The 26439-nt window shown below is 36.7% G+C and overlaps 1 protein-coding gene across 2 annotated transcripts in view; it reads right to left on the reverse strand.

Annotated features, from left to right (window-relative positions):
- akap6 (A kinase (PRKA) anchor protein 6) overlaps positions 1-26439 on the reverse strand; it is a 117331-nt gene that overhangs the window by 68923 nt on the left and 21969 nt on the right. For both annotated transcript variants that reach the window (XM_079443082.1, XM_079443083.1), the window contains exon 6: positions 18900-19072. In XM_079443082.1, coding sequence (XP_079299208.1) covers positions 18900-19072 — 173 coding nt within the window. The remainder of the gene's footprint in view (positions 1-18899; positions 19073-26439) is intronic.

Consider the following 26439-nt stretch of genomic DNA (forward strand, 5'->3'; position numbering starts at 1 on the left):
AACAACATATGGTGATGCAGGTGCTGTTTGACAAATTTCTTTTAAGGTTTTCTGACCTATTCTAAACTATTTTCTGCAATTCTCCAGTTGTGGTCCTTGGAGAGTCTTTAGCCACTCAAACGCTCCTCCTCGCCGTGCATTAGGACGATATAGACACATGTCCTCTTCCAGGCAGTTTTGAAACATTCTATGTTGATTGGAAATTCTTAATTATTGCCCTGATGGTGGAAATGGGAATGATATTTTCCCCCATTTTAAATTCTTATTATCCAATGAAAGGTTAGATTTTTGTGACTTTTTTAAATAAAAGATCTAAAGGATTAACAATGCAGATTAATTTTCACAGCCTTCTTTGTTCATATTTACCAAGGGTGCCAATATTTTTGGCCATGACTGTACATACACACACACACACACATACATACATATATGTATACACGTCTACGCATGCTCTGCTAACCCTGATCTTCATTGTGTGCAGCAGAAGGTTCGAGTCAAGCAGTGCACAGACGGACAGAGAGGGGTTAATACAGCGAGGAGAATCTGAAGCTGAGCTCTGGCAGCTGCTAAACGGCTCTGACACCTCACCACCCTTCTCATTCCAACCAGTAAGCCACCTTCAAAGTTGCTGTCAGGTAAATGACCTTGTATTTCATTAACTGATAATTAAATGGATTTATTCCACTAACGGTTTTAATTAAAATGCTAGAAATATTGATTACCTCTATCATCTCTTCTCCCCCCAGATGAAAAAAGGTTGGAGAACTGTTTATTTAGAGAGGGGAGAGAATTAAATTAGATTGAATCTCTCAGAGACTTAAATAAGGCTTCTTACTTTTTCTGCAGTCCAAGCAGAAAAAAGAGCCTACCCTTTTTTGATGTTTGAAGTAATTATTTTGAAATCCATTTTTGCTTACCTTAATATTTAATTAAAATATCATTTCAAAACATAATTAAATCTTCCAGTTTAATACGAAGGGCAGAGCGTCTATCAAATACTGAAGGCTGCCAGTGAGCGTCGAGATGTTCGTCCCGCTGCGCACGAGGTAAAGAGAGCATAGTTATGAACGCCAGTCGTACAAAATGAGTTCTAGTTCATCCGGAGCGATGGGGCGGAACCATGCTATTGTTCTAATGCATATTGGCTGTTGTATCGAAGCCTCTGTCATCAGAGCTCAAAGATATTGCAGATACCGCCGCTACAGGGTCCCCTCGGCTGCTGATGGACAAACTAATTACGCATGAAATCAAAAATGATTTGTTGAAGAGGTTCATGAAAAAAACCTGCAATCTTTATAACGGTGCCCTGACACCTCAAGTCCTTAGCTGTGTGTGCTAATGCAGCACAAGGACACTGGGACTTATGGGTAATAGGATCAAATCAAACGGGCAAATGAGAATTTAGACATCTGAAACTATATTATTTGACATGATCTATGATTTTTAAGGATGCAAGGAATAATTTGCCCAAAACCTGCATGACTTTTATTTTTCTCAAATAACATTAATACTTCATTGAGATACTATGTTTTATTAATATTTTGAATTAGTTTTTTTTCTGTTTGCATTACAATTTTAAGTTAAATTTGTGTTTTTGCCTTTTTTAAGTCTGGTATGCCTATAATTATATATTCATTTTCATTCAGTTTTAGTTTTTGTTATTTTAGTGCATCAAAATAATTAAATAAAAAACATTCTTTGTTATTAATAAAATAAAATAAGTTTAAAATAAGTCGAATAACATAAGACAAGTTAGTATTTTTATATATTTTAATTTATTTCATGTAACAAATATTGTTTTATGGTTATGGTTATTTATATATATATATATATTCAAATTTTTTGGAACAACATAACCAATTCAATCAAAATCTTCATATTTCTATTGCTTTAACAGAGAATCAAATTAGCTTTCTGACTAGACCTCTGCTAAAGACCCATCAATCATAAGTTTTCTCCTAAAATACAAAAACAAGAAATTTAGATCAGTCATGCTCACTAATTTACTTCACTTGTTACATGCATACATTAATGCGTTTGGGGGAAATTAGCTGTAATCGAGGTATTTGGGTAATTCTGAACAATTAAGTGCAATTTAAAGTCAACCGTGTGATAGATAGAAAGTGTTTTTGTCAAAGAGAAAGTGTGGCTGATAAGTGGCGTTTAAGATTCAAGGTGGCTGCCGTACGCATAAACAGATGTAGAAAGCTGACAACAGAGGAAAGAGGAAAGAGAATGTAAAAGAGTTACAAAAGACAGGGAAGTGACTGAGAAACCAGACTACTGAGAGTGACATGAATGGCAATGGATTGCAGTGGCAAACTCTGAATAACCTACCACAAAGCATGGAATATTTAGTATTTTTTACTGAATTTATATTTTAATACACCATTTCCTTTGTGAAGAACAAAAACATCACTATTATTTCATTAAATCATAGCTGCAGCTCTACAACACTCACTGACTGCATACTATTGAAAAAAACTAGCATACACTATGCATTGAGCTAGTAATCCAATTCAAACAAATTGAGTAAGAAAAAAAATATATTATATACTACTGTATTTGTGTCAGTACGTTTTGTGGTTACAGCAAATAAGTTTATAATTGATGACAGTAAAGACATTTATAATGCTACAAAATATTTCTGTTTCAAATAATTGCTATTCTTTTGAACTTTCTATTCAACAAAAAAATCCTGAGAAAAAAAGCCATGATTTAAAAAAAAAAAAAATTAAGCAAAAGAGCTATTTTCATAATTGATAAAAAAAAAATTAAGAAATTATTATTTAATTATTTAAATACTATAAATTAAGCAACAAAAAAGCATATTAGAAAAATAATTCACTATATATATATATATATATATATATATGTATATACTGTGTATATATGCATGTGTGTGTGTGTGTGTGTGTGTGTGTATATATGATAAATTGATAAATAAATGTACACAGTACATGACATTTGCTTTTTCAGGAAAACAATCCAATGCTAGCAGAGTGAAGGAACCAACAGTTTCATTTCTCCTTCTGCTGATAATTCCTGCAAAACCTGCAATTAAAAGCGTTGAAATGAGCTCACAGTCTCCCAGCAGCCAGCACCCTGACTCACTCCGCAGGGGCTCTCTCTATATCTCACGAGCACGCTGTCACATTTGATATGTGCTTATCAGCCCAGCTAGTGTACGTACAACCTGCCGGGCAGAGCAATTAGAAAATCATCTGTCTGATTGGAAAGGGGAGACAGGAAGTAGAAGCGTTCATAAGAATCACTACGCTTAAGGTTGCAGATTTAAAAAAAAAAAAAAACCCTGATGCTTAGTATTGATTATTATGATTCCTGTTGTGGTTCACATGTGGATGAGTTTGATTCAGAAAGGTACAATTTCTTGTTTTATATAGACATATAGTCTTCTCTCAGCTATCACTAGTAATAAAAAGGAAACTGAAATTAAAAAGGAAAAACATACTAAAATTCAAAACTACTTCTAGTGATTCACTGCCCTATCACACCTTATCGGCTGTGTGCTGAACTACACAGGGAGAAACCCGGAAAACTCAGCTCTGGAAGATCACAGAATTCCGACGCACATCGACAACAGAATTCCCGGGGGATGGCCTGCACTGCAGCACGGAGCAGCTCTGATACACAGGCTTTCACCAAGCCCTTCCTGGCGTTTACTTACATTTACGTCCAAGGACACTATCGCACGGAGTTACAATATCACAGCTGGAGCATAAATCAAAAGTAATCCTGCAGACAAGCCTCTCTGTGTTCGGAGAAAGGCCAGCATTTGTAACTGCCACAATGCAGTAATGGATTTCATCGGGTTCGGAAAAGAAAGAGGAAACAACGGAATGGGATCCGACTTGGAAATGATAAGCGTGTATTTCTGATGAGTGAAAATGTCCCAGTTATTATCTGTGAGGCAGTTTTATATAAACAAATAAAATGTGATGCATTCAACACTTGGGGTTGTAAACGCCGGACCTTTTGTCATTGTTACTCTAGATGGTTTTGCACAATTTTGAGCATCACTTTAAAACTTTTGTGTAATAAAAGACAATTTGAAGTAACACAAAAGTGAAATTTCATGTTTTTTAGCAGTCAGCCTGCTCCCATCTCTCACATCCAACATGACAATACAACAATTAGTGTCCTGTTTCATCTCAAATATGATGCAGAAAGCACATTTATGATATTCTAGATACACCACATGCCCACAAAAATACTTCACAAACTGCATTTGCTCAAGGTCAATGCAATGCAATGACTTTCACCCAGCATGTAAAACCACATCCCAAAATGCAATGCATTTGACTTAACCTTCCATTTCCAAAATAATATAAATACCTTTTTTTATTAAAAATTAAAAATAATGATAAAAAATGGCAACTACATGCCCCTCACTGAATTAAAAACGCAGCATAGTGAGGTCAAAGTAAAAAAAAAAGAAGAACAAAACAGACATCACAATGGTTTCTAGTTAACAAAATTTAAATTTTGTTACACTTCAGAACATGTTTTTATGATTATAATTCTGTAGTGATGCTTAACGTTGTGCAAAACAATTTAGAGTAATAATAACAAATAGCCATTTGCACCCAATGAACCCAAACCTAAAGACTTTTAAAGCACTAAAGATTTGCATATGATATAAAAGTGTCTAATGAACTGATAAATAATGACAGCAACTAAACAACAAAAAACACTCAAGAAGTCTATTATTGTTGTCAATTTGGCACCTACACACAATGACAAACTTGTAATCTAATTTTAGTGGTTTTGAAACATTGTTAGTAAAGCTGTTGAAATATTCCTGGATGAAATTAAGACTGAGACCATGCAACCTTTTGTTTCAACTTTCTTTGTTGAATTTTAAACCTTAATGGAAACTCAAACCCTCTATAAATTGCATTTGCACTTTGATGCTTAAAAGTTTAAGCATATACAGTACAAGCATGTACACACTTTTCAGTCAATCTGTCAGCCTGTGTCTGTAACTCAAGGCCACATGAGACCTGCGGTACACATCAGGAGGAAGCAGTTTGTTTCAGTCAGAATGTGACACTTTTCACCTGTTGTCAAAGATGATGAAGATTTATGTGTGCCGCTGTTTGCAACTTCACATTTGTCAATGGCAAATTTTTGTGCTGAAACAATCTCAAAAGTTTTAATCAGTATCATTGTCTTGTTCTCCAGTAGAAAATCGAAACATCTTTAAAACAAGATGAATTCACTTCGAAGCAAAGCAGTATAAAATATAAAAGAACTAGAGAACAAAAAACTATGTTCTTGTACTTTAAAGGTTCTTTAGCTCAGATTTGGTTTCTAGGCTCTTTAAAGTGACACAAAGATTCTAAAAAGATCTGAAAATGGTTCTTGATAAAGAGAAGGTTCTTTGCTGAACCTAACAAACCTTTATTTTCTGATTCTGGATAATATAAGGTTTTACAATTCTGAGCATCTGTCACAGCCTGTCGTAAAAGCTGAGGGGAATCATTATGCATCATCAATGCATCCAAATGCACAGAACAAAGCGCTTGTAGCAGTGTGCTACAAACTATAAAATATACATACAAATACCAAAGTAAAGCCCATGCATTTTATGTCTTCTTTCTTTTTTCCTCCATCGCTGGAATATATTTCATGAGTGAGGCTTCCTGCCTTCACCTCATCTTTCTGTTTTCCTTCTCATGCATGTCACCGAGCTCGCATACCTTCAGTGCTTTTGCCAGATTTCAGGAGAAAGAGATCCAGAGGGCAGACATTAGAATTTTATATCACTTCAAGACAGGGGCGGAAGAGAGTTGGAGAACATGAAGTTCTTCTGACAGTCATCGAGGACTCTGAGAAAATGGAGGGATGTGTTTTTGTGCGTCTCACCTGAGAGGCATGCTTAAATGTGCGCTCGTGATAAGGTAATTCCACCAAACCGTATTTCATCACATGGCCGACAGGTTTATGTTTACCAGATCGGCCATAAGCATTACTGATTGAGACAAGGAGAAAGGCAAAACATGTCAAATAAAAAAAGGGTTTCGAATGCATCAGTGAGAAAAAATAAATAATAAAAAAATCACATATTTAAGTCACCAAATCTCTGGGGGTGATCTTGGAAAAACAAGACCAGCTGACATTTCATCCCAAAAAAAAAAAAAAAAAAAAGTTATATTTTGCATAAAGAAAATTAAACTTATTTTACTTTTATTTTGGGGTAAAAATGGACCTGTAAAATATAATATTTTGCATAAATATTTCACTCATATTTTAAGACCATTTTCACCCCTAAATAAAAAATTACTAAATTAAAATAAATATGATTTGGTATGAAGAAAATGTGTAAATACTTTGGATCATTTTCACCCAAAATCAAAAGAATAAATAAAATCATATTTTTAATGAGGAAATGAGGCTTATATTTTTCTTGTTTGAAACAAAATTAAAAATATAGAAAATATAAACAATTGCATTACAATTATTCTATTTAGGACCATACTTTTATATAGGACTATTTCCAGATTTTGCATAAAGAAAACAAAGCTTATTTTTTCCACTTTTTATTTAATATATTATAGATGAATATATTGTATAACAATTATATTTATATTTTAAAACCTTGTTCACTTCTAAAGAAAAAACAATAGTGTAATAAAAATAAACATTATTTTGCATAAAGAAAATGACGTAAATATTTTGGACCCAAAATCAAAAGAAAAAATAACAAATTATATTTTGCTTAAAGAAAATTAGACTTATATTTTTCTATTAGTTTTAGGCTGAAATGGTCCTAAATACAGAGATTGTATTTAGCAAAAAATATATAAAAAAATGTACTATACTTATATTTAAAAGTAGTTTCATCCCAATATCGAAAGAAAATAAATTACATTTAGCACAAACAATACAACCATTATTTTCCCTATGCAAAATATTATTTCTTCTTTCTTTCGGTTTCTGGACTGGTTCTTGACTCTTCTGGTCTTGTGAGATTCAACCTATACAAATTACGAAAATCAAATCCAACTTGTTTTCTGCAGAGCTGCAGGAAGCCGCAGACGTTGGGTTGGTGGTGGAGTTGGTTTATTCACATCTGTATCATTTTCAGTTGCTAATCCAGTATGCACTCTGCTCCACTGACTACAGTGTGTCTATAGCATTTCCAATATTAATAATACAGAGAGTGCGTTGATGCCTCTCAGATGCCTATCCGTCCTACTGAAGGCTTGTTAAATATTCATTGACAATTATTCCGCAGTGACTGAAGGCTAAGTGCTCGCTTCTGAGAGAGAGAGAGAGAGAGAGAGAGAGAGAGCACTAAGAATAAAGAGCCATGCAATTATTAATGTCCATTTTTCCAACATGTTCCTCAGTCGATGTCTGCAGATTTAAATCAAGCTCATTTTAGACACAGCGAGACTCTCAGTCCTATAGAGATATGACTGTGAGCATTTACAGTGGTGGTCAGAATTATTGGCACCCTTGGTAAATATGATCAAAGAAGGCTGTGAAAATTAATCTGCATTGTTAATCCTTTTGATCTTTTATTTAAAAAATTCACAAAAATCTAACCTTTCATTGGATAATAAGAATTTAAAATGGGAGGAAATATCATTATGAAATAAATGTTTTTCTCTAATACACATTGGCCACAACTAACGGCACCCTTTTATTCAATACTTTTTGAAACCTTCATTTGCCAGTTTAACAGCTCTAAATCTTCTCCTATAATGCCTGATGAGGTTAGAGAACACCTGACAAGAGATCAGAGACCATTCCTTCATCCAGAATCACTCCAGACCCTTTAGATTCACAGCTCCATGACGGTGCTTCTTCTCTTCAGTTCACCTCACTCATTTTCTACAGGGTTCAGGTCAGAGGACTGGAATGGCCATAGCAGAAGCTTGGTTTTGTGCTCAGTGACCCATTTTTGTGTTGTTTTTGAGGTTTGTATTTGGATTATTGTACGTTGGAAGATCTAAACATGGCCCATTATAAGATTTCTAACAGAGTCAGATATACAGCAGTATATTTCAATTGTAAATTGGGGTACTTTTTATCCCTGTGTTCACCAAACCCTTCTGAATGTTGCAGCAGAAATCGAGACTCATCAGATTTTGACTCATTGTCTGATTTTGGTGAGCCTGTGCGAATTGTAGCCTCCGTTTCCTGTTCTTAGCTGACAGGAGCGGCACCTGTGTGGTCTTCTGCTGCTGTAGCCCATCTGCTTCAGGGTTCGACGTGTTGTGCGTTCAGAGATGGTATTCTGCATACCTTGGTTGTAACGAGTGGTTATTTGAGTTACTGTTGACTTTCTAACATCTATAACCAGTCTGCCCATTCTCCTCTGACCTCTGACATCATCAAGGCATTTTCGTCCACACAACTGCCACTCACTGGATATTTTCTCTTTTTCGGACCATTCTCTGTAAACCCTAGAGATGGTTATGTGTGAAAATCCCAGTAGATCAGCAGTTTTTGAAATACTCAGACCAGTCCGTCTGGCACCAACAACTATTCCACGTTCAAAGTCACTTAAATCCCCTTTCTTCCCCCTTTATTCTGATGCTCGCTTTGAACTTCAATAAGTCGTCTTCACCACATCTAAATGCCTAAATGCATTGAGTTGCTGCCATGTGATTGGCTGATTAGCAATTTGTGTTACCAAGTGTTACGAACTTTTAATTTATAGTCTAGACATAAAAGTAGTAACACTGAACAGGTGTACCTAATAAAGTGGCCGGTGAGTTTATATTCTTTGGTTTTCTCATTGTGATGGATGATTAAGGAAATTTGGACTTTGTTTTCCCTCCTATTTATATTCCTGTGAAACAGGAAGCCATGGCTGGATAATTTCATGTTCATAATCCCCCTGGAGTGCTCAAAATTGTAAATATGAATGGGAATATACTTCAGAGATATTTAACTCATAAAAATTTCTAGGGGTGTCAATAATTGTGTCCAAAGTGTATTTGAGAAAAACCTTTCTTTCATAATGAGATTTCCTCCCATTTTCAATTGTTTTAGTTCAATGAAAGGTTTTTTAAAATAAAAGATCAAAAGGATTAATGATGCAGATTAATTTTTACAGACTTTTTTGTTCACATTTATCAAGGGTGTAGATAATTCTGTCCACCACTGTAAACAAAATGGAAACATGTAGAAATCTGTAAATAAAAGCAACAAATTAAGTATTCTAGTATATTCTGATAAAAGTGATAAAAGATCATGATAAAAGATCATGAAAAATTATCAAAGTTTCAATAGAAACTTACACTGAAGGACCACCCACCAGGTGGTCACACAACGACAACCACACTTTGATAATCTATCCACATTACAGCACAATGCCAGTGGTTTTTGCATGAACAAGCATCATTTACATTTTCCTCAGAATAATGATATTTCAAAAATGTACATCATGATGTTCCAAGTACAAGCTTAAAAAAAGTTATTTATTGGACATTTATGGCTCCAGGAAGAACCATAAACATCCATGGAACCATTCTATTGCACAAAAGGTTCTTCACAGTGGAAAAGGGTTCTTTAGATTAAATAGATATATTTTAGATAAAGTCCTAAAAATGTACTTTTGGGAACTAAAAAAAAGACTGTTAAAGTGCTATGGTGAAAACCTGTTAATTAGTCCTGACTATATACGGTGAAAAACTGTAATAGATCTAAACTTGCATTCAGTATAATGTAATTTTACAATAAAATACTGTATTATTTACAGTTTTTGGAAGTGAAAAAGTCAGTGAAAAAATGTCAATTGACATCCCAAGAATTTGACGTTTGATCTTTCTTCTTAGTTTAGATTCTTAGTTTTTTTAAATCAGTTAATAGGAGTTTATGTTACATTTATTGTTGTTCCATTAAAGTTTATTGTGTTTTTTATTGCTTTATTGACTTGACACGATCTGTATTGTTGAAAGCACTATATAAATAAAGGTAACTTGACTTTTTTAATGTCGTGTGTTTCCATAATGGATCTGTGCTTGTGTGCTTAATATGTGCATGAATTTATATATATTATTTTTTTTATTTCCTTAGCTTGTGGAAAAGCAATATATTACATTACAATATACAGCTATAGCTATAATACATAATAACATTATTACTGTAAAGTTCGGGCAACCACAGCTGCTATTTTCTTTACCGTAAATGCAACTTTTTTTTTTATTATTTTACAGTGGGCATCGCTGAGAAACCCCCTTTTGGAACCTTTATTTTTATGTGTACACGTTAGTAAAAAAAAAAAAAAAAGCATTTCCAGAGCCATCAAAATATCCCAGTACATTTATCAGATCAGTCTTAATCTAGAACATCTAGAGTCATGTGGTCCAGACTGCACAGGAAATGACAGCGCGTCCCATCCCTTCTTCAGAAAAAGCTCTCTGATTCCAATAATTACGGCCTAAAGTGATCCTCGTTGCTTTATTTCGCAAGCAAGTTGGATAATCTTTGATCCGACTGCCAAGTGCGGAATGCAGAATACAAATGAAAAAATAATACAATCTGGTTTATATTCCAGACTTTCTCGGGCACGATATATAGCCAAAGGACAAGGGATGAAAAAAGAAAACAAATTAAGTCACACTAGAGGAGTGTTTCAGCACGGGCCGGGGGTTTACGACTTCATACATGTCTACGGCTGATTGGAAAACCTCGCGTCTCCATGCATCCTTCATAAAACCAGAAATTACAATATTTCAGTGCATCTCGCGGTGAACTCTGAAATTAGGACGACAGGAAAAAGACACAGGAACAGATGGACGCGGAAGACAAAGAGCAACAAAGGCAGTTATGAGGTGCACATTTCACACAGCCACTTATTCAAGTCATGCTACCAATATTCATTGCAAAACACGTTGCTCGTACATCTCATTTGGAAGAAAAAATTAATATGAATTAAACCTTGTCTGCATATTAATTCATATAATTTGTGTGATTAAATATTTGAAACTGTCTGCAAAAACTAGGCACTATTAATTTTTTCATAAAACATTCATTTCAATTGTCAAATTGCCGCTGGCAAAAGAAAGAGAGAGAAAAAAAACACTTAAAGAGGTATGTCAATTTTAAGTCACTTCATGAATTACAGCTCGAGTGCTTTTGCATGCTAATATAAGCAGAGAGACCTCGAATAAATGACTACCTATTTGGGTCCGTGATTATTTTTCATTTCTCATGTAGAACTTGATAAACATTTTTTCGGAGGGGGTTGGATGAATATTAAGTCTTTTGAAATGAACAGAAGTTCTGTTAAACAAGCTCACATGAGTCTCGGATGATTTGCAAACATGTTTCACGGCTTCATTTTTATATTAGATTAGTGCTGTTTGCTAAAGCAGCCTTCACTAGGACTCTTGCTCTTACTTAGGGTAAGTGTTTTTTTTATAATTAAAAGAAATCTCTTATGCTACGAAAGGCTGTATTTATTTGATCAAAAATACATTAAGAGCAGAAATATTGTGAAATATTATTACAATGAAATAACTGTTTTCTATTTTAATATGTAAAATTTAATTTATTTCTATGATGCAAAGTTGAATTTTCAGCATCATTATTCCAGTCTTTAGTGTCACATGATCCTTCAGAAATCATTCTAATATGCTCATTTGCTGCTCAAGAAACATTTATTATTATTATCAATGTCGAAAGTTTTTGTGGAAACTGTGATACATTCTTTTCAGGATAATCTGATTAATAAAAAAGTTCAAAAGTAGAGTATTTATTTTTTTTATTAATATTTTGAAACATATACATGTGCTTACGGTAACTTTTGATCTATTTAAGGCATCTTTGCTGAATAAAGCACCTTCTTTCCAAAATAAAATAAAATCTTACTGACCCCAAACTTTTGAATAGTAACATTTCAGTGTATCAATTTATATATTTTTTATTTATTTATTTACTTTTTTATTTTTGAAAATGTTAGAACATATTTAATCTTTTAATTATTTTAGGTTACAACATTTGTTTTGCATCTAATATTATAGAAAGAGCCATAAAATTATTTGGCATGAAGAAAATGTGTAAATATTTAGGTTCGTTTTCACCCCAAAATCAGAGGCAGAAATTAATTTTTAAATGTTTTGAAGGGGGGTTAAAAGAGTCCTAAATATAAAAACGCATCCTTACTGAATAAAAATAAATAAATACATCGTAATGACTCCAAACTTTTGAACAGTAGCTTTTCATGTATCATATGTACCACATTTTCTTTACATTATATTAAATTATAAAATCATAGTGAATCTTCTAATCTTAAGGTGACATACATCATTTGTTATGCATCTTACGACTATACATCCTCGTTCTGTTTTTTTTTATATTATATGGAGGAACTACTAAGAGGAAAAACTAAACAAGACTTCTGGACCCAAACTTGCCTTACACCCTAAAAATCTCAATTTACAGCACGTCGAACTTATAACTCTGTCACACTTCGCCTAAATATACATCAAACCTTAAGAAGTCCAATTTAAATTCCTAATTTCTAAACTAACGTCACATTTGGAGCAAACCCTACATTTAAAGTGTGCACTTCTAACACAGAGGTGTCCAGGCCGCTCTCCTCCAAAACTTCGGCAGCCACCTCCTGTAATTCCATTTTCACCAGCAATAACCCCGGGTCACTTTTTAAGCATGGTGACTTTGATATACCTAAGACTGCTCCATATGCATGGCTGGGTGACGTAGTGTGGCATGGCTGCTTTTAACATATGCCAGCGAACACAACCCAGGCCCTCCTTCTCCCCTTCCTCCTCACTGTGCCGCGCTCAGCGCAGAGCAAGGGGTGAAATAACCGCCCGGGGACAGACAAGCTGTCTCTAAGGAGTCTCTGATAAGAGTCCTGCCTGCCTTATACATACATTTGACAACGGAGGAATATGCCAAAGACAGCTGGCAGGGACTACACTCTGCCCGGCCGCTGCGAGAGGGACGCAGATACTGCAAACTCTCCAGGCCATGGAGGAGGTCCCCAACAAGTCGATAAACCGGTAAAGGGGATGCGTGTGGAAATTCGGACCCCAAAAAATATGAGCAAATGTTAGAGCAGCGCAGCTCGGTTGTTAACCCCAGGGCCATTTTTACAAGCTTAGTTACAGGATTAGACTGGCTAGTGAGAAATAACATGGTCTAATCAGGGGCAGGGACTTTCAGGCTGTTTTCACACTTGGTTCGTTTAAGGTGTCTGAGAGAGCTTCACGAGATTCCAAATTAACTCCGACCCCTTTAAAGTAAACCGAATTTAGAGCAGCTCAAGAGGCTGCCAATTCAGTCTGCTTTGAATGTGCATTGTGAACACAAAGCATGCCAGATGAGGAGTGAACTATTCAAAAATACCAACTCTCAAAGATGATCTTTCAGTTTTAAGTGAAAATAAGAGCTTGAGGATTTAAATGCCTTTCAATATTTCATCAAAGTGAAAAAATAATGACAGCAATAATGACTGTATAAATGTTCTCTAATAAATCAGTTTACAAAAATATATAAATATATAAATAAAAAATAAAATAAAAAATAAAATACATAAAAATAAAATACATTGGAAAAAAAAAGATCCAAGTCCATTTTTACAGCCAAGTGTGTGTGAATGGAGTCTTTAAAAAATAAATAAATGAAATATATTCAAAATATATAAAATATTTGAAGAAATTAAATGGTCACAAGTAAAATAGATTGGAAAATAGGATCTAAAATAAAAGATTGAAAATATATAAAAGATTCAAAATTAAATAAATAAAACAATTAAAATAAAAATACTTGGGGCTGACAGCCCAATAAGTCAAATAAAAGATCCAAGTCCAATTTTACAGCATGATAGAGTATATGCAATGTCTTAAAAAAATAAATAATAATAATAATAAATAAAATAAAATAAAATAAAATAAAATAGGTTGACAGCCGATCACAAGTTAAAAACATCAATAAGAAATCAGAGTCCACTTTAATGGCCTGGTACAGTGTGAATGTACTGGTCAAATGTGACCCTGCACCACAAAACCAGTCATAAGGGTCAATTTTTGGAAATTGAGAATTATACATCATCTGAAAGCTGAATAAATAAGCTTTCCATTGATGTATGGTTTGTTGTGAAAGGACAATATTTGTCCGAAATACAACTAATTGAAAATCTGGAATCTGAGGGTGCAAAAAAATCAAAATATTGAGAAAATCGCCTTTAAAATTGTCCAGATGAAGTTCTTAGCAATGCATATTGCTAATCAAAAGTTAAGTTTTGATATATTTACAGTAGGAAATTTACAAAATATCTTCATGGAACATGATCTTTACTTAATATCCTAATGTTTTTTGGTATAAAAGAAAAATCTATAATTTTGACCCATACAATGCATTTTTGGCTATTGCTACAAATATACCCCAGCGACTTAAGACACACATTTTGTTCCATATAACATGGGTCTAATTCTGTTTTTATAGTTGAGTGAAGTGTAAAAAATATAAAAACACAGTTTAAACGTTAGAACAACTAGTGCACTAAAATGGAAAGGAGTGCATAATTTCACTACAAAAACACCACTGCTTTATTTACATTCTCAATCCCACTGGTCTTTGACAGTCTGTTTAATCTAAATAACCGAATGCCAGGTGTCTACACTGGTAAAGCAGAGTTTAGTGCTCACGTATTTCATTCCCAAATAAGAACGAGTCAGAAGTAATAGTTGGGCGGTGAATGTACAGAATCCCTTTCTATAGGTGGATAAATCACCTTAAGAAAAGACCAAACGTGTCACAGCCTGACATGGGATCAGAGAAATCCCACGGCGGATGTGACTGCACAAATGAACTCTTCACAGCACACACCTGGTCAACGCATATCAAATATTACTCATGAATCCCAGCACATATGTAGGACATATGCAGTCCGCCCGTCGTCTATCCTCTCCTCACGTCTTGTGACATTTAGCCGATTTACACACATGTACCTCACTTGTATAAGGTGGTGCAGATATGAAAGAACGTCTCCATAGCAGGCGGATTTGAGCGTGACAATTTTCTCGTCTAAGAACCATGTTATTGAGAGTGGATTGTTGATGCTTCATGCTGTTAATGATTGCCTCTCTCCCGCCTTTTGTCTGTGTGATGTTCCCCCTACAGTTTAATTAGAGGCGAATAACTAAACTAGACAGGATTCCCTCAGGATTGCCATTTGACCAGCATCCAGCCATGTTAAAACTTTATGGTCTTGAGAAAATAATTCAGACGGCACAATGCGACGGCAAGACGTGGGTGCGAGCATATGTTTTCAGCTATAATAACAAACCGTTATGGCTGTCGAGAGAGACGCGGCCTGCTTTGTACACACCTTAATGGCATTCTAGGGACAGACTTAGTGTCTGGGCGAGGCGGTATATATTACTCCTCTGACGGCGCGCATTGCTCATTTGTGAGCCGTTTTTTAACCAAAGCAAATTAATGACCGCAAACGACACCTGTTGTGGTGAAGCATTAGGAATTAATAGCAAAAAGGGGGGCTTGTCATTGAAAAGAGCGCCTTGACAGCACTTTCTAAATATTGTTTAGTCAGTGAAATGCGGGTCTGAAAGTGATATGAATTCCCTGAACCTCCATTAAGATGAATCTATGGGCCATGTGGTGACCTGAGACAGGCACTTTAAAGCGTTTGTTTGACCGGAGTGAAAGCACACTGTACCCTTCAGTAAAGTTAAACAGAGACACTTCAAATTCTAATGCGATTATAATATGCTGGTATAGGAAAAGAAAACGCAGATTGATAAATTTAAACTTTAGTTTACATTAAGGTTTAGGCTTGAAAGAATATTATGGATTATTTTCAACGTCTACAAAGCAATGTATTCTGATCAATGAATTTCCATGACAATTTTCTCGAACTTTCCAGTTTTTAACCTTTCCATCACCATTTGTGATGACTGATCACTGATATTTCCAGATTTTTTAGGAATGTGGAATAATATATTATATTATGAAATATTATTACAATTTAAAATGACTATTTTCTATTTGAATGCATTTTAAAACATAATTTCTTCCTGTGATGCAAAGCTGAATTTTCAGCATCATTACACTGTAAAAAAAAGAGAGAAATTTGAGCCAACTTAAAATTTTAAGGCAACCAGCTTCAGCAGATTTTTGCGTTTTCTCAACTTGTTGGGTTTCCTTAAAATTTTAAGTTGGCTCAACTTTTTTTTTACAGTGTACTTCAGTCTTCAGTGTCACATGATTTACATTTTTATTATGTATTATTTTAGGTTGAAAACAGTTGAGCTGCTTAATATTTTTGTGGAAACTGAAATATTACATGATAGAAAATTCAAAAGAACAGCATTTATTTGAAATACAATTTATTTTGTAACATTATAAACTTTACTGTCACTTTTGATCAACATTAGAAACATCCTTGCTTAAAAACATTTATATATTTATTTATTTTTAAATCTTACTGACCCCAAACTTTTGAGCTGTAGTGTATGCAAAAAATCAATTTGAAAGTATATCAAATAAACTAACATAATTGCATGGTAGCCATGTTGAAATCAACTCCAGTAATACCTGCGTCACATACAGTGTGAATCAGGCTCAAGTTTCCACATAGACCTGTATCCACAACCCCTGCCCTCAACCCAGAGGATCCGCCCTGATTCAGACAGAGAGAGATTTGTGGCTCCTTGTGTGACCTTCCCACAATCCTCTGGCCTGTCTCTAATTAAGCGATGCATCCGATCATCATTAACAGCTCTCAGATAATGAATCACTCACCCCTCTCTCTCTTAATTCGCTGTAACCAACCGGCTAATGCCTGTCAACGCTGACTGATCACACTGATTGTGGTGATTTCTAATTGCAACAAAACAATTTAAAAGCACTCCGATTATTTATGTTGGTGCCCACAAACTGGAAATAAGTAGGACCTTGTTCACATTAGTTATGTTCAGAATACCATACCACCTACTGGTTTTCAAACAAAGTAGTATGCAGTCTGCAAGTTTTCTGTATGCACAGAACGAACTGCTAAATTTGCCAAAATGTGCAATAGAAAACTACTGTATCCCACAATGCAACTTGGCCTTCCATTTCCAACATGACCAATTAACAACAAGCAATACCAGCCATGAACTTACTTTACTCAAAATGTGATATTTGCACACAAAATTAGATTTAAAATGCCACATGAGCATTAGTTTCTGCGATGATAACTTGACACTACTCACTGACAAAGTGAGCTCATGTGAAAATTTTGCATACTACTTTGTTAAACATCACAAACTGCATTTTTTTTCAGTTTAAAAAGTAGGTAGTTTACAGTACATATTTTTCTGCAGTATGTAGCAAGCAGTACACTACTATTCCAAGTATACCGTACTTTATGCAGAAAATAGTGAGTGAAATAGCACATTTAAACTAACATTTCAAAAGTATTTGAATACTTTATTATGTAACCTCACTATGTCAAGTTTAATTTAACAAGTGCCATTCAGTTTTCATCATTACAATATTATTTTTTTTTGTAAAAATGACTTAGCCTTTCTGAAACTTTCCTTTATATGGCTTTTTTAAAGAGTTTTTGGTAACAATAAGGTTCCAAAAGTTAACATTAGTTTACTAGTTTAGTTCAAATGAACTAACAATGAAAAATACTTTTATTTTAATTTATTGAAAATACTTTTAAATGCATTAAAAATGCATTTATTAATCTTAGCTATTGTTAATTTCAACATTTACCAATACATTATTAAAATCAAAATTTGTTACAATGAACAACTGTATTTTTATTAACTAATGCTAACAAGGATAAATAAAGATTTATATAAAAATAAGATTATGATAAAAATTAGATTAATAAACAAATGCACTGCTCATTGAGGGGTAAGTTTATTAAATGCATTAACTAGCATTGCCTAATAGGACCTTATTGTAAAGTGTTACCGATTTTTCACATTTGAGATTTTTACGAATGTAGAAAGTAGTTCTCATCACAAACAATGCTAGTATACCATTCAAAGAGTAAAAATCAATATATTCCAATAACTTCTGGTTCATACTGCACATTCTGGTAAATGCAGATCATCTGGGTATTTTACAGCTGAAACAGTAAGAGTAGTAGCCTATGTTAGTACGTTATTCCGAACATAACCACAGACTGTTTGAGCAGCTAAAGCAGAGAGAAAAATACTGAAGAGAGAGAGCAAGAGAGAAAAATATTAGGCGACTGAGAGAGGCCCTAGCGTTCCTGTTTTCTGCAGATGAAGCAGAAGAGATTATGGAGGAGAGGAGAAGGGGAGATTGGCGATGCTGACGCTCCCGGGGGAAATCCAGCCGAGATCCCGCTGTTCCTAAAGCTGCTGTTGTCGTGCATGCCACGCAGAAACACAAACATGCCTCGCTGTTCCCGCCAGGCCTTGCGCTCGGGGCCCGGCACACAAACACGCCACCTAATTGGAGTGCAATTACCCAATCACAATTGACAATTAAACAATGAGAAATTGGTCTCCCAAATAACTATGTCTGCAATTACACATTAAGTGTGAAGTATAAATTGAGTCTAGCGCATTGCCTCTGAAGCATAATTGTATATGTGTGTGTGTGTGTGTTCGTGCGACTTATCAAACGTCTCGTGCTCATTTACGGACAGAAAATTCTTATTCGCATCACGCCGATGGCGTGTCCCCTCCCCGTTTCCTCCCTGAAAGGAATGTCTCACTGAAGAGCCTTTCCTGGAGCCGTTTCTTATGGAAATCTGCGGCGCTCCTCTGCCCTGTTTGTTTATTTTGCTGATCGAGCAGAGCATGGCCGTGGGCTACCAGAGAGGAACTGAGAGCCGCAGACAGATGGAACCATTCAGTCTGTGGATACGGGCCGCTAACGGGTGTCACGTTCGACTTTACCTTGGGGCTGCCGTGATGACTGTGAGTTTCCCTCTCCTGCTCGTCCCTCTCGCTGGACAGGATGTGGGTTTTGATGGCGTCTACCGTGCGCAGCATCCAGTTGTGCTGACGGCGGATCTGTCTTTGCAGCTCCTGCCACTGGTGGGATATCATGTGGAGCATGTCCCGCAGTCCTGTGTGCACACAGAAAGACACACGGTAACAACTAACTCACACACTATAGATGCAATGACGTAGTGGTTAATGTTCTGTAATCCAAAAACCTGAACAAGTGGTGATTGCGAACTTAACCAAAGGTATGTAACAAAATGTACTATTACTTAAAGGGTTACTCCACCCCAAAATGAAAATTTTGTCATTAATCACTTACCCCCATGTCGTTCCAAACCCGTAAAAGATTTGCTCGTCTTCGGAACACAATTTAAGATATTTTGGATGAAAATCGGGAGGCTTGTGACTGTCCCATTGATTGACAAACAAGTCAAGGTCCAGAAAAGTATGAAAGACATCGTCAAAATAGTCCATCTATCATCAGTGGTTCAACCGTAATGTTATGAAGCTACGAGAATACTTTTGTATGCAAAAAAAAAAAAACGAAAATAACGACTTTATTCAACAATTCGTCTGCTTAGCGGCATTTTGGAGAGTATCCGCTGGACGCAAACTGCATACGCTGTTCTGTGTCAGCCGCACCACATTGATACGCTGTTTTCATTCAAATCAAAGCGTAAACAAACGTAGAAAACGTATCCGTGCGGATGACACAAGAGCGTACGCTGCTTGCGTCCAGCAGATATTCTCCAAAATGGCGCTACGCTGACGCAGAAGAGACAAATTGTTGAATAAAATCGTTATTTTCGGGGGTACAAAAAGTATTCTCTTAGCTTCATAACGTTACAGTTGAACGGCTTGACAGTGCAAATTGTTTGGCAGTCAATGGGACAGTCACAAGCCTCCCAGTTTTCATCCAAAATATCTTAAATTGTGTTCCGAAGACAAACGAAGCTTTTACGGATTTGGAACGACATGGGGGTAAGTGATTAATGACAAACTTTTCATTTTGGGGTGGAGAAACCCTTTAATTTAAGCATTAACTAAATACAAATAAATTCTATTAACTAGTACAAACGGCACTAAGATTAAAAAAATAAAATAAACATAATATATGGTAATATATAGTACAAGCATGAAAACCAGCAAATAATTTGTAAATAAACAAATCATCATTATATAGTGTACATATTGTGTATTTTCATTACTTTACTATAAAATAAACATTAACTAAAATAATATATATATGGGTAGTTGACAAATAAAAATTGGACTGTGTCCAATGGTGTGACATAACATGAGAAAAATGTATCTTCATTCTTAGAGTTACAAATACCATGAGAGAGCTTTATCTTCAATGTTAGAGGGGTATCCATAGGACACATTGATACGCCAACATGTGTGTGTGTGTGTGTGTGTGTGTGTAAATGTATGTAAATATATATAGGGGTGGCACGGTATATGTATTCGTACCGAACCGTCACGGTACATACATCTCGGTTCGGTGCATGAAGCCAGAGGCGTCATGCCCATTCAAAGTGAGGGGGCATGTGCCCCCTCAGATTTCTGAGCCAAGTGAATTTTGAATGCAGCTTCCAAAAGACAAAAAATAGCCGAATAATATTTTTTATATATCTGATACAATCACACCGGTGTGATTAGATCGTTCACAGCTCCTAAATTCAAATCTGCATTTGACTAGCGCTTTGGCTAGCACTGAGCCAGAGACGGACGCGTTTGTACAGCGCTGCTTTATAACCAATCACACACGATTCTGTTGAGCTTATGAATGCAATGGCCAATCAGAGACGTTCGGATGAGTCATCACTGAAACGCAGTGTTTTGTTCACTTGATCGCTTAGAATCAGAATCAGAATCAGAATGAGCTTTATTGGCCAAGTATGTTTACACATACAGGGAATTTGTTATAGTGACAGAAGCTTCACAGTGCAACAGAAAGACAGCAACTGGACAGGACACAGATAATAAAGAATAATACAAATATCCAAATAGGCAATGTACAAAACAGCAAAAACACAATATATAATATAGACAATTATGTGTGTACAGGTCTGATATGTGCAAATTTGAAATGAAAAAAATAAATAAATAAAAAATAAGTAAGTGTGGTGAATAAATAATGTATAATAGAGTTGTGTGTTCCACGTTTCATTGTCAAGTGTTCATGAGATGGATTGCCTGAGGCAAGAAACTGTTCCTGTGTCTGGTAATTCTGGTGCTCAGAGCTCTGTAGCGTCGACCAGATCAGTTCAAAGAGGGACCTTTGATCAGTTCAAAGAGGGAGTGTGCTGGATATGAGGGGTCCAGAATGATTTTGCCAGACCTTTTGCTCACTCTGGATGAGTACAGTTCTTGGAGAGTGGGGAGGATTGTACCAATGATTCGCTCAGCAGTCCGGACTACCCTCTGTAGTCTTCTGAGGTCAGATTTGGTAGCTGAGCTGAACCAGACAGTTATTGAAGTGCAGAGGATAGATTCAATAATGGCAGAGTAGAATTGTTTCAGCAGCTCCTGCGGCAGGTTGAACTTCCTCAGCTGGCGAAGGAAGTACAACCTCTGCTGGGCCTTTTTGACAATAGAGTCAATGTGATTGTCCCACTTCAGGTCCTGAGAGATGGTGGTGCCCAGGAATCTGAATGACTCCACTGCAGTCACAGTGCTGTTCATGATGGTGAGTGGGGGGAGTGCAGGGGGGTTTCTCCTGATGTCCACGATCATCTCCACAGTTTTGAGCGTGTTAAGCTCCAGGTTGTTAAGACTGCACCATACAGCCAGCTCCTTAACCTCCTGTGTGTAAGCAGACTCGTCACCATCCTGAATAAGGCCGATCAGTGTGGTGTCGTCTGCAAACTTCAGGAACTTGACAGAGGGGTCTTTAGATGTGCAGGCGTTGGTGTACAGGGAGAAGAGCAGTGGGGAGAGAACGCAGCCCTGAGGAGCTCCAGTGCTGATCGTACGGGTGCTGGGTGTGTATTTTCCCAGCCTCACTAGCTGCTGCCTGTCTGTCAGGAAGCTGTTGATCCATTGACAGACAGAGGTGGGGACGGAGAGCTGTGTCAGTTTATTCTGAAGGGTGTCCGTGATGATGGTGTTAAAAGCGGAGCTGAAGTCCACAAACAGGATCCTCACATAAGTCCCTGGTCTGTCCAGATGCTGCAGGATTAAGTGCAGTCCCATATTGACTGCATCATCCACAGACCTGTTTGCTCTGTAGGCAAACTGCAGGGGGACTAGTATGGGTCCAGTGGTGTCCTTCAGATAAGCCAAAACCAGTCTTTCAAATGATTTCATGGCCACAAACGTTAGAGCCACAGGTCTGTAGACATTAAATCCAGTAATTTTGGGTTTCTTTGGGACGGGCATGATGGTGGAGCGTTTGAAGCATGAGGGGACTTCGCACAGCTCCAGTGTTCTGTCGAAGATCTGTGTGAAGATGGGGGCCAGCTGGTCAGCACAGGTTTTTAGGCAGGCTGGTGACACACCATCTGGGCCTGGTGCTTTCCTTCTTTTGTTCTTTCTGAAGACCTGGCACACCTCGTCTTCTCTGATCTGAATTGTAGGTGTGGGGGAGAGGGGGGTTGCCGCAGGTGTGAATGGTTGTGTGGAGAGGTGTTCAGAGCGGGTATGTGGTGAATTTTCAAACCTGCAATAAAACTCATTCAAGTCGTCTGCTAGTTGTTGATTCTCCAGAGTGCTGGTGTCTTGTAACTGGTGATATCTTTCATACCTTTCCACACTGAAGCAGAATCACTGGAAGATAATTTCCTTAGCTTGTCAGAATAATTCCTCTTTGCCACTCTGATCTCCTTTTCCAGTGTGTATTTGGCCTGTTTGTACAAGACTTTATCCCCCTTTCTGCAAGCATCTTCTTTGGCCTGACGGAGCTGTCTGAGTTTTGCAGTGAACCATGGTTTGTCATTGTTGTAGGTTAAATGAGTCCTGGAAGGAATGCACATATCCTCACAGAAACTGATATATGAAGTTACAGTCTCTGTGAGCTCGTCCAGATCGGTGGCAGCAGCTTCAACAACAGTCCAATCAGTGAGAGAGGAACAGGCTTGTAAATCCCGCTTTGTTTCATTAGTCCATCTTTTAACAGTTCTTAATACAGGTTTTGCAGATTTAAGTTTCTGCCTGTAGGTCGGAATAACATGAACCCAACAGTGATCAGAGAGTCCTAAAGCTGCTCGTGGAACAGAGTGATATGCATCCTTTATTGTTGTGTAACAGTGATCCAATATATTACTCTCTGGTGGGACATGTGATGTGCTGTCTGTATTTTGGCAGTTCGTGGGAGAGATTTGCTTTATTAAAGTCCCTGAGAATGATTAAAACAGAGTCTGGGTGTTTTTGTTCTGTGTCTGTGATCTGATCAGCGAGTTTCTGTAAAGCTGAGCTCACGTGCGCTTGCAGTGGAATGTAGAACGGCTTGCAGTTGATGAAGAGCGTTTCTAGATCTGAATAGCACATCTTCTCTAACACAGTTACATCTGTACACATTAGGAATGTAAGATATTAATTTCACAGTGTAAACAGCTTTAGTGATTTTAATGGGGTTAATGGTTTTTGAGAGTGCCCGAACTCTGGCTAGACTATCTGGCTAGTGTCACGGTTGTGGGGAGAAGGGATGAGGCGAGGACTCAGTACTGCAGAGAATGGGCTTTATTAATAATAAAAATAAACAAACCCAACCAAAACTACCCCGTAGGGGAAAAACAGGACAGCTGGCAGGCTTGGCAAGGCAGGACAGGGCACGACAAGGCAAGGCAGGATCAGCACACGGGAAATTACGACGACGAACTCGCGCAGGACTGCAAACACAAGGAGATTATAAAGGGAGCAAATGAGGAGGGTAATGAGGTAAACAGGTGGGGAAAATTAACCAATAATTAGGAAACAAGGTGGGTGGGGTCAAGACAATTGACATGAGCACATGGCACATAGAACCAAACAAGACAAGCCATGTGCTCACACAAAACAAAAACACAAGCACATGGCCAGCAAAACAAATCACTAGCCATGTGCAAGACAGGACACGAACACGCAGCTAACGAGGAGACTCATAAGCTGCATGTTCACAAAACATGACAAACATGAAAGCACAGATCAAAACAAAACAAGAAAAAGCACGCGGCCGAAACCGAACCGCATGCCGAACAAAACACACACACACAGACAAAGGACAGAGGAGCGCACGACCCGAGCAAACTCGAAATCGCACGCTCCCCAGCAAGAACAAACCTGGAGCGTGAGTGTCCGAACCCCGACACGAAACCAGAACAGAGTCTGAACAAGACAGGAGTGCCGGGATCCGAACACCACGCCCCAACATGAAACAGAGCACGCAGACAAGAGAGCGCGCAGCTCGAGCACACTCGAAGCCACGCGCTCACCAGAAAACAAGACAAGAAGGGAGTGTCAGGGCTCCGTCACAAAACCATGAATAAACTAGACCGAAGTGACAGAACCCTGACAGCTAGACTCTGGCATATATCTTATAAAGCATATATAAACTGTATCATTTGGCAAAAGAATTGATTATTCTACTCAACATTATTATTCATAAATTAAAACAAATATTAACTATTGACATACAGTACATAAATCAAACCTTTTAAATATTTTTGCTACTCCCTGCTGTGCCTTAACCATGGTTAAAATAACTTAAAAGAAAATCACTTCAAATCACTAAAATGACTCATATTTTTATGCTGTAATATAATTCATAATAATAAAAAAATAATTTTAAAAGATGTAAAATAGAAACATTTTGCTAGTGGTTTCAGACTATTAGATCTCATTTTGTGTCTACATAGTACATCAAACTCATATTTCAAAAGACCAAGAAAATCCTGTTTCCCCTTTAATTTTTGCTCTGTAATTAGAAGTAAATCTTCTACCAACTTTCCACCTTGACCATCATTGTCCCATATCTTAGCAACTCAACCGGGCATCACTCCACAGGTACGAGCAGCGGCTTCCATCACAGAATGCCGTGGGCTGCGACGAGAGGCCTGATCCAGGCACAATGCGGGGTCACACTCCAGAAGCCCCACTTCCGACTCGATCGTATTTATCTTAATTTATGCTTTTTAATTACTTTGAACAAATAGGATTTGTGACAGAGATGCTGATTGTGGTCGGTCGAGATGCAGTGGACACATGATGGGTTTGGAATATAGAAGCATCCCATAATACTGAGGGATTAACCGAATGCTCGAGTCCTCATCAGATGCGAAAACACACACGCGGTCCGGCTCGGGTCACCGACATCAAGTAGCGAGAAAATCAAATGCCTTGTTTGTTTTGCCCATCTGTTGATTAGCCAGCGTAGCGGAAGATATTATCATTTAACTCGTTTAATATTTTATTTTTTACCAGAGGTTGGTTTTAATGATTTAGATGATGGTGGTGATTATGATAATGCCATGAGCGTTATTATTAGTGATAGTGTTTGAGTTTAAGAGGGAAAGAAGAAAGCGAAATGCGTCTGTTGGATCATTAAGGGTGAGTCGTGATAAATGGTTAAATCACAGCACATTAAAGGCTCATTAAAAACAACTGTAGGGGGATATGTGTGTGTGGGACGGGCCGGCTGGACGGCAGGAACATCTCACTGTAGGGTTTAAGTGGGTGTTCTGCCCATTGGCTGACATTAGCAGCATACACATATATGCTTGGGAAAGTAGCTGTATTCAGTATATACTGTTAGTGCATACTATTACTTGAAATGTCTTATGCATTATTATGTGCATTAAGCTTAATATGCTACATTGTTGTCAGATTACCTCTCTTTGTTACATGTATTTCATTGAATAGTATCCAGATATTATTTTTCTTATTGACTTTCTTTTTTATGCATTAATTTATTTTCAAATTAATACTTGTATTCAGGAATGACTGAATTGATTAAAAGTCAAAGTAAAGACAATTATTATTTTACGAAAGACTTTTATGTCATATAAATGCAGTATTTTTCACATGATAATAATAATAAGAAATGTTTCTTGAACAGCAAATCAGCATTTTAGAATGATTTCTGAAGGATCATGTTACGGTGAAGACTGGAGTAATGATTTGCATCACAATTGCATTTTAAATATATTAAAATAGAAAACTATTATTTTAAAATACAATAATATTTCATAACTTAATTTTTTTTTCTGTATTTTTTATAAAACATTTGATGAAAATATTGTTACTTATTACTATTTCAATAAATGCTATTCCTTTGCACTTTCTATTTATTAAAAAATCTAGGAAATTATTTCCCAAAAAATATATTAAGAAGCTTTCAACGCTGATAATAAGAAGAAATGTTTTGAGAGCACCAAATCAGAATATTAGAATGATTTCTGAAGTAGAAAAACATTAAGGGCCAGATTTACTAACAGCTTTCACCAGAGAAAACCGTCTTTTGGTGTTAAAACAGTACTGTCAGGATTTATTAAAGACGCGCAGGGAAGAA

This window comes from Barbus barbus (assembly GCF_936440315.1).
Source record: "Barbus barbus genome assembly, chromosome: 20".
Classification (NCBI taxonomy): domain Eukaryota; kingdom Metazoa; phylum Chordata; class Actinopteri; order Cypriniformes; family Cyprinidae; genus Barbus; species Barbus barbus.